Here is a 13,407-nt window from a genome sequence, read left to right on the forward strand (position 1 = left end):
AATATTTATAACTATAATTGACCAACCCAGATTGTATTTGTAATTAAGGATTTTAAAGAAAGATTTACCCAATTTTGGCATTATTGCAAGAAGTATATATCTTTTCTAAGTAACTACTTTGAATGGGAAAACATCTTTTTGGGTATACGTGTTGGTTAAAAGTCAATATCATGGGGAGGAGGGGGATGGGTTAGCTTGGTGATGGGTATTAAAGAGGGCACGTTCTGCATGGAGCACTGGGTGTTATACGCAAACAATGAATCATGGAACACTACATCAAAAACTAATGATGTAATGTATGGTGATTAACATAACATAGTAAAAAAAAGTCAATATCATTACTTTATTATCTTCTCCATTAATAGTGTAACTTCAGATAGGTGCAGTGGTTTGTTTTTGGCTTTTAGATTCTTCAAAAAGCATCTAATATATTTAATGCATTTGTTGCAGTTTTATTGAAAACTAACACCCTAAGTTATAACACAGTATTTTAACTTAAGGGAAAGAAAGACTACAAAACATTGATCAATATAAATTGATGAATTCAATTCCTAGATTAACACGCAATTTTCTAGTTTTGCTTGAAATTTGAAATGACTTATTTTCAACAATAGGTGGCGCTTTACAGGTTTTGGGGGAGTTGGTCTTTTTTTTTTTTTTTTGGTTAGTTGAAATGCATTGGCTGTATGACATACCTCTTTGCTATCAATCTTAAAAATTAATACAAACATCAGATTCATATAGTACTTTGGTAATTGACAGAAACTGTCTGCTACCATATCTGCCATACTTATCAAAATTAATATTCTAAGAGATTATAAAAAAGAAGCAAGACTATGAAAATATGTAGAAGTATATCTGCTTTTTACTTTTCTTTTTCCTTTTTTTTTTTTTTTAAAGATTTTATTTATTTATTTGAGAAAGAGAGAGAGCCCGTGCATAAGTAGGGGGAGCGGCAGGCAAAGGGAAAGGGAGGACTGATGCAGGACTCGATCCCAGGACACTGGGATCATGACCTGAGCTGAAGGCAGTCGCTTAACTGACTGAGCCACACAGGCATCCCTACTTTTTACTTTTCTATTTAATTTTCCATTTTTAAAATGTTATCCAATTACTTTTTTAAAACATATATTTGCTTTATTTAATCTGAATGATCACAAAGAGTTTACAAATATTATAGAAGAGATTTTATTATTTGCAATAAATTTTATCTTAACTGGAAGTAAAATATAAATGTTTAAAAATTCCAGATAAATGTTAAAGTGATCAGGGCTCATTCAGTTTCTAAATCTGAAATTATTAGCAGACAGCTGCTCCAAAATCCCAGTTAAAACACACACACACACACACACACAGAAATACAATTATTTAAACCTGAGTTCAGCCTTAGAAAAACAAAAGCAAAACTGAATTAACTTGAAACAATTATAAGATAAATAAATTCATTATTTAGGGATGAAGCACCTAAAAAGAGGGGACCTGAAACATTTCTTCATCATACAGTGTGTTTGAGGCAATGCTAACTTACAAAATTTATACAGAGCTATACAGCTTACAAAGCACTGCATATACATTGAGTCCACAGTAGTGCTACAATTTGGGAAGGTGAAGGATTGTTATTAACTTCAGGTTATTGATGAGAAAGCAGGGTAAGAGAAATTAAGTGAAGGTCATCATGCTAGAAGGTGGCAAAGCTGGTACCTGAATTTCATATCATCTGACCCTACATTAGTTGCTTTTTTCTCAATACCATGACATTTTCATACTTGTAATATTGGACATAAGGACATTATGGACAAATATGGCAGATTAGCTAAAGTTATAGACCATGATATAGAAGAACGATATAGCAAAAACTCAGATTTTCAATACATGTAGCCTATCAATTATTATTACCACATGAGATGTTTTTATACATGGAATTATTTAAGATGTTTTATTTATTTATTCATGAGAGTCAGAGAGAGAGAGAGAGAGAGAGGCAGAGGCAGAGGCAGAGGCAGAGGGAGAAGCAGGCTCCCTGCCTAGCAGGGAGCCCAACGCGGGGCTCGATCCCAGGACCCTGGGATCATGACCTGAGCCGAAGAAGGCAGACGCTTAACCATCTGAGCCACCCAAGCGCCCCTACATGGAATTATTTAAAATGCTCCAAGAGAATTGCAAATCAAAGAAAACTAATATAAAGTCTTTTAAAAAATCTTCTTGTAAGTTTTTTCTTTTTTTCAGTATAGGAAATAAAGATTATAGTAAGTAAGCCCCAGGAGATGTTTTAAGTTATTTTTGTTTTAATGAAAACATGATTTTGTTTTCTGGCTGTTCTCTTTGGGGGCAGTTACAGGTTTAAATTAAACTACATTCTTATGCATTTGTCTCTGAAGATGAAGATAGCAGTAAATAGTTATGGAAATGAGAGATTAATAACTTGCTGAATCAAAGATGATACCAGGTGATCATTATAATGAGGGCATCCAGAAGTCAAATCAGCAGAAGAGATGGCTAATTTTGTTTTCTTGTGAAAAAGAAGAACAAGTCAAGGCTCAGAAGGAACATTGAATATTGTGGAAGAGGAAAAAAGAGAGGATTTATTCTTCAATTGGCTAGGTAAGAAATGAAGACTGTTTTGTACTAGGGCAATGATGTTTCCTTATACAACCTTACCATGTGGATTTAGTTAGTAAAATCTTCAATATATAGTAGTGATGCAGTTTGCCTGAACTCTTGTCATTTTGATTCTCTGTAAGGGAATATGACACTAAAGGAATGAACAGAGGGCAATTCAGAGCCCTTCCACGTGCGTTTCTTTTTTTCTTACAACTTGCAGAAAAATAGAATCATTTGTGACGAAGTACACAAGTGATTAGTTGTAGAATTATAGAGCGGACAGAAACTCTACAAATCATTCAGTGTAATTTACTCAATGTATTGTTTGATTTGCCCACTTCCAGAATTTGAAACCAATACAGAACATTTGTGTTTCAAATAGGGCAGAAGGATGAGAAGCTTCTGAAAATAAAGAGAATGTTTATGGAAAATTTACAGAATAGGTTGGTCTATTTCTGTCAACTACAAAGGCTGTTTACAAAAGGAAACTGAAAATAAAATGGCCTATCCTTGCCAGCTTTTCTTGGGAAGTATAGTAATATAGTGACTATTGCCCTAAAAGGAAAGTAGAGCCTTAGTTTCCATTCCTGGTTCTTCATTAATTTATTAGGCACTTATGGGCTAACTTACCAACTTATGTGATTATTTTGTTTCTCAACAAGATAAAACATTATACTTATTATCATGACTTCACAGAAACATTGGGAGAATTAATAGGGTATTATTTTTCAAGAGCTTGGACCGCATATGATTCTGCTACTTTGGCAAATAAAGTAGATAAATGAGTAAGTTAAGCTTCTCAGTACTACACTTTTTTTTTTTTTTTAATCACTAGCAGTTGTGAGGAGTTACCAGATTGTTTTTTCATTTTAGTTTATTCTTTTTTCCAAATCAAATCAGCAGAAGAGATGGCTGTTCTTGTTTTCACACGAAAGTGAACAACAGGTCAGGGCTCACTCTCCATTCCACTTTATTCTTTTAGACATATCTTAATAGTGAACTGAAAATTATTGTTAAGATTTTCCCATGCGTATTTACATTGTTTTTCCTTTCCAGGAAACTTCATGCTCCAGTTATCCATTTCTAGCTAAGGTACACTGAAATTAAACTTACTAAATAAAGAACAATGTCTATTTTAAGCTAAAAGTTTAGAATTTTTACAAATTCTTACGAGCTATAGGCAATCAAAAGGAGAAGCAGGTTTTATTAAATGTCTTTTAGGTCAGGGTGGCCAGACAATACCTATATTTATTTGTAACCTAATATTGAGAGAAAAACATACTGATGTATTTTATTGCTAAATGATCTAAAGAGTCATTGGTCAACTTGTGCATCGTAATATTTGATTTCTAAATAGAACATGATCCATGATGATGGTGTTATAGATAAAATTTCATGGATTTATTTTAATTCAAAAATACTTAATCACATGCGGATTGTAATTTAATACATCTGTGATTGAAACAGTTTGAAGCTTATTTGTAACTGAAATCTTTCAACTATATTTTTGTAGGATTTATGGAAGTGTAGAGTGTTCAGTGCTCCCTCTCCTGGTTTTATCATATTGGTGAACTGACCTCTCATCCTAAAATTGTGGTGATGGCTGAGAAGACAGTTTTGAAGAACCAAATAGGATACTCTGATGTGATATTCTAGTTTTGATTTGACTACTCCAAATCCCTTCTAATGGTCAAGAAACCTATCCACCATTGGTTAAAGTTCATTACATCCCAAAATATGAGATCTAAGAAAAAATAGAAAATATGTACAATAAAATTGATTTTATCCGTTTAAACAGCCTACTTTAATACAGTTTATATTAAGAGTGCATATGTAGATTTTTGGCTTCGTTCTTGTTCTATTTTATTTTCTAGTGATGCTTTCTTCTTGTTGATGGTCTTAGCAATGCCCTAGCTTCCAAAGAGGTTAATTCCAAATACAACTTTAATTTTTTATAGTGCTCAAACGTTTGAAAATCTAGAGAAAACCAGTTTCAACAGAATCACTTGTTATAGTTAAGAAGGAGCTTAAGAATTGAAAATTTCCATACCCAAATTTATACATGATTTAGATTCTGGAGTTTTGTTTTGTTTGCTTTATTTTGTCAAAGACTTGACGCTATTTCTGATATCTAGTACCTGGAAAAAAAATACTTCCTCTCCACTTACTATATGCTTTTGGTTTTTAGGTATCTTTTAAAAGTCTCTGTGGAACCTTAAATTTCACATATGATTGTCCTCACTGCAGCATAAAGTACACAATTCTGATAATAAATGTCTAAAATCTCGTAGTTTGTAAGAAAACAAAAAGCGAGTTTCCTACTGATTAAAATACTTTTTCCCTCCAGTAACACAACATAGATCATTAAGAATTACAAAACTTCTTGGTAAATTCTTTCTATTTTAACTGATTTCCAATTAGCTGATTTTTAAAAATAAATTAATGATAGTTTTTTCCCCAAAATTGTACAAATTACAAAACTGAAGAAAGTTGGGATTTTTAAATTTGATTTTTAGGAAATTTTTTCACAAGCCAAGATAGAGCACTTATTATAAAATCTACAGCAGGAAATTTTGCCTTTATGAGGTAATGTTTTATACATTTGCAGTAAGGAGTGCCACCTTTTGAACTTTCAGATTTCAAATATTCTGAATTTTGCTTAAAATAGGAACCGTAATGTTACATTATCATCTTTTTTATATCAATATACATTTTCTCTCTAGCTGATCAGAAGTGATGGCTTGGCATACGACTTTTTTATCTTCTTTTATTCTTCAATATTATTTTCTAATTCAACCTTAAAGGTTGTGTCCACTAATCCTTTCACTGAGACTGATGACTAAATTTAAAGGATTCCTCTATGACAAACTGCATTTGCAGGATTTTTAGAGACAATCTCAAAGTTTTAGAGGATGTTTATCACAAGAGTGTACAGGGCAACATTTCCAAGTTGGTACACATACACGAATGAGGAAATGACTGTTGGAAAAATCCTGTTCCAGGTTTTCAGGCAGCCCGTGTGATTGACATATGATATCACTGGAGGCGTGTCCTGGAGTGGAGGTGGAGGTGGAGGCGAGCTGCTGAAATTCTGCGGAGCCGGAGTGAGATTGCTCTGTAAGGCACGCAGTGGTTTGCGGAGTGATAGCAGCGGACAGAGCTCCTTACCTTGGATAAGGAACAGCTGCAGTCGCTGTAAATGTGCCTGAAAAGCAATTTCCAGTCTTTGCGTTAGGTAAGAACTGTTTCCTTCCTTTCATTCTGTAGATATTTTAGGAAAGATTAGGTGAGAAATGCTGGCTTTTGCAAGGAATTGAACATTTCTTTGAACTCGCTTTAGATCTAAGATTACTGGTTGCATTTCAAATTACCAGTAGCATTCCCACTGCTAAAACTAATGCTCTTAAAGTAAATGCTACTGATAAGAGAAAAAGCAGGGTCCTTTTCATTTCTTCTTTTTTTTCTTACCCGAATGGTAACAAGTTTAAAGTCTGAAACGGTCGGTTGTGTGAAAAACAGGGTGGTTTTTGCCGAAGAGGGGCTGGCACTCGGTGTGTGGACCAAATACATGTTTGTTTAGGCATTGTTGGCGACCGAGTCCCGAGCGAAGCAATTGTTTAAAACCTGAATTTCCCGTCTCTGTGTATTGATTTCCAGTGCGCAGAGGCGTTGCTTGAACGTTGTTTGAACTCCTAGGCATTCCAAGGGGCAAAAGCACGTCGGTAAAACGTGCAAGACTGCATGTTACTTTGGTTCGCTGCTGACACGCCGACTGTGCGCCGGCCTGTCAATCACTGGGAGCAGCAACAGCCAGCACATGGCAGCGGGCTGCGGGCGGCGGGCGAGCTGGCGGGCTGCCCACCCCGCTCCACTCTGCGCCCGGGCGGCTGAGCGCGCTACGCGTCCGAGCGCCTGGAAAGAAGGGGAAATTAATGTTTTGTTTTATTTTCCAATCGCTAATCCTCTAGGGCAGGCATTTCGGCCGTGGGACGGAAGGGTCGGACGACTGGGAGCGAGCGCTGCCGGGGAGAGGCTTGCCCTGCCAGGACCAGAGTTCCGGGGGACGCTGTGCCCCCACTTGCCCAGCGTGCAGGATCGGGAAAGTGCCTCGACCTGCGCGGGGGCCAAGAGACGACGCCCCGCCTCTTGCCTTGAGAAGAATCCCCCAACCGCGCTCCCTTCACTGCTACCCCTAAAAAAGCGGGTAAAAAAAAAAAAAAAAATCCCACCCACCCCCACCCCCGGGGGCGCGGCAACCTTCGCCTCGCAGGCGTGCGCTCCCGGGCCCCGCCGGGGCCTGCACGGTTCCGTGACCCGCCCGCAGACACCGGTTCGAGCCCCGTCCCGGGCGCCGCAGAGTCTCGAACGTCCGTGACGTGGATTTTCACTCGTCGGGGGGCCGCCACTCCTTACTTTCCCGCGAGGACCGTTCGGAACCGAGGAGGACTCTCGCAGAGCACAGCGTGTCAGTCGGCGGGCCCGTCACGCACTCTTCTCTCGGCCCTTCCCCGGCTCGCTTTTCTGGGGCACTCGCGAGCCCTCCCGAAGGGATTTTTTTTTTTTTTCCTGGTTCGTGGAAGGGGCTGCAGGAGAGAAGCCCCAGAGGTGGATGTGACTGAGGTGCGCGGCGAACGCGAGCTGTGAGAGGTCGGCCGCGCTGGGCCGCGCGGAGTCTCCGGGGAATTGTCCTCCGCAGCCGGAAGGGGGCCGCGGGGAGCGCTCCTGCCCGGTGGGGGCGGGGGGGGGCCGCGGGCCGGCGCGCCGCAGCAGGGGCAATGCCTCCCCGTCCTCCCCGCCGCGGTTGACGCGGCGCGCGCACGTTGCCGCCCGCACGGGGACCTGGGCCGGGTTGCACGGCTTGGCGCCCAGCCACCGCTTCGGCCTAGGTGAGTGTCGGGCGGCCGCTCTCGGGCGGCGGGGGGCAGCGGGGCGGCGTAGACCCCGCCGGCTCCGCGCGGCAGGTGCGGGCTCCGGGGCTCGGCGAGGGGGAGGGGAAGTGGAGGGGCGACCCCTGCGCGCGCGGCGCCGCCTCTCTCCGGGGCGCTCGGGGCTGGGTAGCCCGGTGGGCGACCTTCCGCCGCTGCGGAGGGCGAAGAGGGAGGGTCTCCCATCCCCAGTTTCCTGGAGTGGTGGCGCGGTGGCCCGGGTCGTCCTCTTGAAGGAACCCCTCCACGCGAAAGACGGACGCAAGGAGGCTTTTCGCGGTGCTCCCGGGAGGGCTCTGAGGAACTTCTTGACTTGTGCCAACGGCAGGTTTTCTGTGGAGGGGTTTCCTCAGACGGGGGGCCGGGAAGGGCCGTGTGCGCGCGTGCTTGTGTGTGCGCGCGCGCGCGCGTCTAGGGAGGCAAACCTCGGAATTCGCGGGTAACCCTCTCGACGGAATTCGTCTGCGCCCGAGCGAGCTTCAACTTTATTCTTGTTTGGAGAGCCGTGCAGCGGCGAGGGGAGGGGAGAGGGCGCTGCCACTTTAAAAATGGGAAGTCCGCCCTCCTGAGGTAATGGTAACCTCAGCCTCCTCCCCTCCTCCTGCCTGAAGAGACGGAGAGAGAGAAGACTTGTTTTCATTCATAACTTTTTCCTTTTCCTTCCTCTCCGTCAACTGTTTATTCACCGCTTCTCCCAGCTCGGATTGCAGAGGGCGCAGCTCCACCGTCGTTAACTTGCAGTGTGGCGACGCTTCTCCGCTGCCCCTGCCCCCGGCTCGTTTCTGGCCGGCCCTTTAGGAATCGGGCTTTGCCTCTAAAGCATAGACGGATATTTATTGACAAACTATCCATGCCGTGGTTTTGCTTTTGGCGCCTGCGTTAGCTCGGAAGGCTCTTCACGATCTGAAAGAAATCTTGGCGAGATACGCAAAAATGGGTTGGAAATCCACGGTGATCCGTAGGATGTGATGGGATTGTCCGAAAAGGTATTGCACTTGGATTCCTGTTTCCGTGGGGAAGACAGGTTGCCGAGAGCGTGCGAGTGGTGCTTGGGGGTGGATCGAGGACTGTCAGTGCTTGAAAGGGGGCTTTGCTTCAGATCGGAGGGGGCTAATTTTCTGTTTTATCTGGTAGTCGAATTCACCAGCCAGCGTGAACTCTGTTACAACTATCATTTAAAACGCAGATGAAAGGTGTGCCTGGTGTTTTTACTACACTCTCCATGTCCTCCACGGCTTTTCTTAACAGTGGGATCTGACTCCGACCTTTCGGATACTCTGCTCTTAAAGCACCGGGTTAAAAGTTCTTTGCAAGGAGGAATGATACTGTGTGTGCAGAGTAACGATGGAATATTTTAACAGTCCGTAAGGAATCCAGGACTAAGCCCAGCAGATCACGAATATGTTTCTCCTCCTGTACAGAGAAGGTAGAGTAAAGTAGAAACTTGGGAGGTCTTAGTTGGGAGAAAAAGGGAGGGGGAACTCCAAGAAGTTAACATATAAGGCATAGTCTATAGACTTTCAGTTCAGTTAAGAGATGAAATGGACTTCAATCTGCCTTATTCCCTAAGCTGGTGTTTTTGGCTCAGGGTGGTAGTTGAAAATGGACCTTTTTTTCTTTTCATTCTTGAATTGGAACGGATCTGTGTGGACTTTAGAAGGAATTTGTGTGAGAAATATTCTGGTTTACTGTTGACTGAAAATGGAAATGTTTTTATGTTTGGTAGTTTGTGTGTGTATGAAGAGTGCATTATAAATTAGAAATAACTTACTCTTGGTATGGAAACACATAAAATGCTTATTTTAATCAGGATTTTACTGTACTTATTACAAGAAGCACATTGATTCAGATTTGGCAGTGCTTCTGAAAATCAAGATCTGTCATGTAAATACAGATTTTTAAATTAGAGGAAATGTAGGTAATTAAAATGGCCAGGATTTCTCCATACTGCTTTAAAGGCCTAATACTTAACTTGTGCATGAAAGTTATCTTGTTACGTGAGTGATCCCTTAATTTAAACTTAAAAAAAAAAAAAATCCTTTCATGATTTCAAATGTGAGTGCTTTTTAACATCATAGCATTGTACATTAGTTTTGTGTACGTGCTTTAAGGCTATAAAACACGGAGAACTGTTATATTCGTCTATATTCACTTTTGGATCTTGTAGATAATAATGAGAAAGCTTTAAAACCCTGGTTTCTGTGGAAAATGCTCTCTTATGTTGAGATTCATTTGAAGTCTCTTGGATTTTTTTTTTTTTTTAATGCATGAAGCATACCTTGACCAATTTCCTCATTATTAATCTAATGCTTGTAACACCAAACAAATAACAGAAAGTCCGGGGCACCAAATCTATTCTTAATTTTTTAAAAAGTGGGTATTTTCCTTTATGGAAAACACCAGTGAACTGATACCGAGCTTTCTCTAGATGAGAGCTATTCCAGTGCTTATACTCAATATTCCCTACAAGGGCATACTCCATTTTAATTATTGGTTAAATTCGTAAACAGAAAGGCATTACTTCTTGATTCTGCTTTTTAGAAGTTGAAGAAAACTTAACTTTTATGGCATGGGGTCTCTTGCTTGCATTCTTCTTCCATGATGTGGTCCTCAGCCTCTTGGAATTGGACTCTGGCCAGGACCCCAGCATCATTGTAATCCGCTGATGAAGGAGATCATTACCAGGTGTAAACACAAGGCAATTTGTGACTTGACAGGATTCCCCCCCCACCAAATGCTTCCTGTCATTTATTTTCTCTCTCTCTCTCTTTTTTTTTTTTTTCCATCTTTGCTTTCCTTTTAGGATTTCAGATGCATGCCAGGTTTCCACTGATTGCCAGAATTCGAGATCACTACACATGGATCCCCAAAATCAACATGGCAGTGGCAGTTCATTAGTTGTGATCCAGCAGCCTACATTGGATAGCCGTCAGAGGTTAGACTATGAGAGAGAAATTCAGCCTGCTGCTATTTTGTCTTTAGACCAGATCAAGGCCATCAGAGGCAGTAACGAATACACGGAAGGGCCATCTGTGGTGAAAAGACCTGCTCCTCGAACAGCACCAAGACAAGAAAAGCATGAAAGGACTCATGAAATCATACCAGTTAATGTGAATAACAACTATGAGCATAGACCTACAAGCCACCTGGGACATGCAGGACTCTCAAATAATGCCAGAGGCCCCATTTTGAGCAGATCGACCAGCACTGGAAGTGCAGCCAGTTCTGGGAGCAACAGCAGTGCCTCTTCTGAGCAGGGACTGTTAGGAAGGTCACCACCAACCAGACCAGTCCCTGGGAATAGGTCTGAAAGGGCAATCCGGACCCAGCCCAAGCAATTGATTGTGGATGACTTGAAGGGTTCCTTGAAAGAGGACCTGACACAGCACAAATTTATTTGTGAACAGTGTGGGAAGTGCAAGTGTGGAGAATGCACAGCTCCCAGGACCCTGCCATCCTGTTTGGCCTGCAATCGTCAGTGCCTTTGCTCTGCTGAGAGCATGGTGGAATATGGAACCTGCATGTGCTTAGTCAAGGGCATCTTCTACCACTGCTCCAATGATGATGAAGGGGATTCTTACTCGGATAATCCTTGCTCCTGTTCACAGTCCCACTGCTGCTCTAGGTACCTGTGTATGGGAGCCATGTCTCTATTTTTACCTTGCTTACTCTGTTATCCTCCTGCTAAGGGATGCCTGAAACTGTGCAGGGGGTGTTATGACTGGATCCATCGCCCAGGATGCAGATGTAAGAACTCCAACACTGTCTATTGTAAGCTGGAGAGCTGCCCCTCCAGGGGTCAGGGTAAACCATCATGATTTTTGGAAGTGGGTTGGACCTCCTGAACTTCTAGCTTTCAAGCTGTGGCTGTTAAAAAGATTCTCTTAGATACTGGTTTTATTTTCTTTACAATTTTCCTGCCTTTCTTCCCCTGTTCCCAAGGTTTGACTCATGGATCTTATTCTTCTCAAACGGATGATCTTCAGTAAGAGTGGACTGTGAAACTGCACCTGGCTCCCACTTACAACAAGAGCCTCTGCCATCCATTGAAGAGGGTATTGAGAGCTAGTGGGCTTTTGTGTAGCCTTCTTGTTCTGCAGGCAACTTATCAAAATTGTGTACGTGAACATACCCACACACATACCCAGTCAATCTACAATGATTTAGAGCTGTTTTTGATTGGGTACTCTGGGAGCAGGGAAATTGGTTTTTGAAGAAGCAACGTTTTTATTGCTTAAATAAGCTAATGTATTAAGTCTGTCTCCAGTTAGGGCTATCTTCATAGCATTGGACCCTTAAGAAGCATGAGGGATATATTTTTGTTATAACATAAAAATTTTCCTTTAACCACTGCCCTCTACTTGCCCCTCAGAGTTCTCTCCCCTCAGTTTCTTATTCTGGAGATGCCAGGTATTTTTCTTTCCTATGTAATTTTAGATTTGCTTTACAATGTAAATCTTCACATTGGAGATATTTTGGTTGTATCTTGCTCATCTTTATTCTGGCTTTCATATTTGTGAAGGACTCAACTGCCTTCCTTCCACACCCCACATTTTTTACCAAATTTCTCATAGTTGAGGGCACTTGGGTAACTGAAGTTGATATTTATAGCTGATCGATCTATAGATGTCACAGAACTATGCTGCCTAAAGTGATCTTGGCCCCTTAATGGTCCTTTGGGCCCCTTGGTTAGTTAACAGCTGAGTAATTCTAATTTTTTCTGTTTTCATTGCCTTAACCACAAATTGTGGTGCTTTTTGTATATTTTATGTATAAATCACAAAGTTGAATTCTGACTATTTTTAAGACAAAAGTCTGTTAAACTTTTTTATTGTAAAGAATATTTATTATGCGAATCTCTATTATTTTATGATATTTATTGCAAAAGACTGTTGAAATGTACTCATGTCTGAATATAACAAAATATCAATACATAACGGAAAATAAGGTGACACGAGGAAAGTACATATGTTAACTACAATGCAGAAAATATATTAATTAATGAAACTGTCTCTTGATTTCTTCATTTATTAGCCTGTACTATTATGGTGATTTTTGTCATTTGCTTTGACTCTTTCTTCATACGCACCCATTTTATTTCCTTAACATACTGAATCTAGACATAGGTGAGTTCAAATTTTGAACTAGATGTTTCCTGGAAAGGCATTAATCAAAATTTTGTGATCCAAATTCTGTTTCAACAAATGCCCAAGTGAATCACTTTATAAAGTGAACTTTTTTTTTGCAATTAATATTAACAGTCACTCCCTACTTTGGCTATTTTGTAAGCACGATGTTTTGTGTATATCATAATTTCTTGGAATGGAACGTGTCTGTAATTTAAAAAAACGTTTATTTTAAGTCTCTTGGGTTAACCAAAAATTAGTCTTCATCAGTAAAACTTAAAGAACTTAGTTCTATAAGCATGCTAGGAGTCTCTGGCACTGTCACCTTAATAAAACATTCTGGATGTTAGAGTGCACCAAGGGAATAGTTCACATTATCAAAGAGATGTTTTAAAAACATTCCTGTCCCTACCTTTTCATTTTCTTTAAGTCTTTAATGTGGCCCAGTCAAATTACATATTGTCACGTTCTCTGGAATAAGAAAATCTGAGGGCCTGAAACTTTATATAAAAGTAAGTATTTTTATTTTTTAGTCTACTGAAACCACTCATAGCTAGAATCTTTGGGTCTGATAAAATTTTGTTTATGTGACTCTTCAGACTCAGTTTTACTGACTCCCCATTCCCAAGTGATATGTCAAACCTGAAAAATTATCTGCTTTTCAGAATAAGATGCTGACATAATTTGAACCTGCAATTTAGACTACCAAAACTCTTACCCGGCTTTTTTGTTTTGGGCATTGTCTTTTGGATGAT

General features: G+C 40.9%; 1 protein-coding gene across 7 annotated transcripts; it reads left to right on the plus strand.

Moving 5' to 3' along the window:
- The first annotated feature begins 5,663 nt into the window (after window positions 1-5,663).
- SPRY1 (sprouty RTK signaling antagonist 1) lies at window positions 5,664-12,538 on the plus strand. 7 transcript variants are annotated; one of them, XM_064585026.1, is made up of 4 exons: window positions 5,677-5,836; window positions 6,570-7,487; window positions 8,225-8,952; window positions 10,330-12,538. In XM_064585026.1, the coding sequence occupies exon 4, from the start codon at window positions 10,385-10,387 to the stop codon at window positions 11,342-11,344; it is 960 nt and encodes a 319-aa protein (XP_064441096.1). In that variant the 5' UTR covers window positions 5,677-5,836; window positions 6,570-7,487; window positions 8,225-8,952; window positions 10,330-10,384; the 3' UTR covers window positions 11,345-12,538. The 7 variants fall into 7 exon arrangements, with proteins under 7 accessions (XP_045736443.1, XP_064441096.1, XP_064441097.1 ...); XM_064585027.1 differs by having other exon boundaries at window positions 8,225-8,512; window positions 8,661-12,538; XM_064585028.1 differs by having other exon boundaries at window positions 8,225-8,512; window positions 8,775-12,538.
- Window positions 12,539-13,407: the final 869 nt, after the last annotated feature.

This window comes from Mirounga angustirostris, unplaced genomic scaffold (assembly GCF_029215605.1).
Source record: "Mirounga angustirostris isolate CCGP_5_RB_7025 unplaced genomic scaffold, mMirAng1.0.hap1 SCAF_2, whole genome shotgun sequence".
Lineage (NCBI taxonomy): Eukaryota > Metazoa > Chordata > Mammalia > Carnivora > Phocidae > Mirounga > Mirounga angustirostris.

Bases quoted from the DNA above. Each gene is read 5' to 3' on its own strand.
- SPRY1 (XM_045880487.3), top strand. From the start codon at position 10,385: ATGGATCCCCAAAATCAACATGGCAGTGGCAGTTCATTAGTTGTGATC.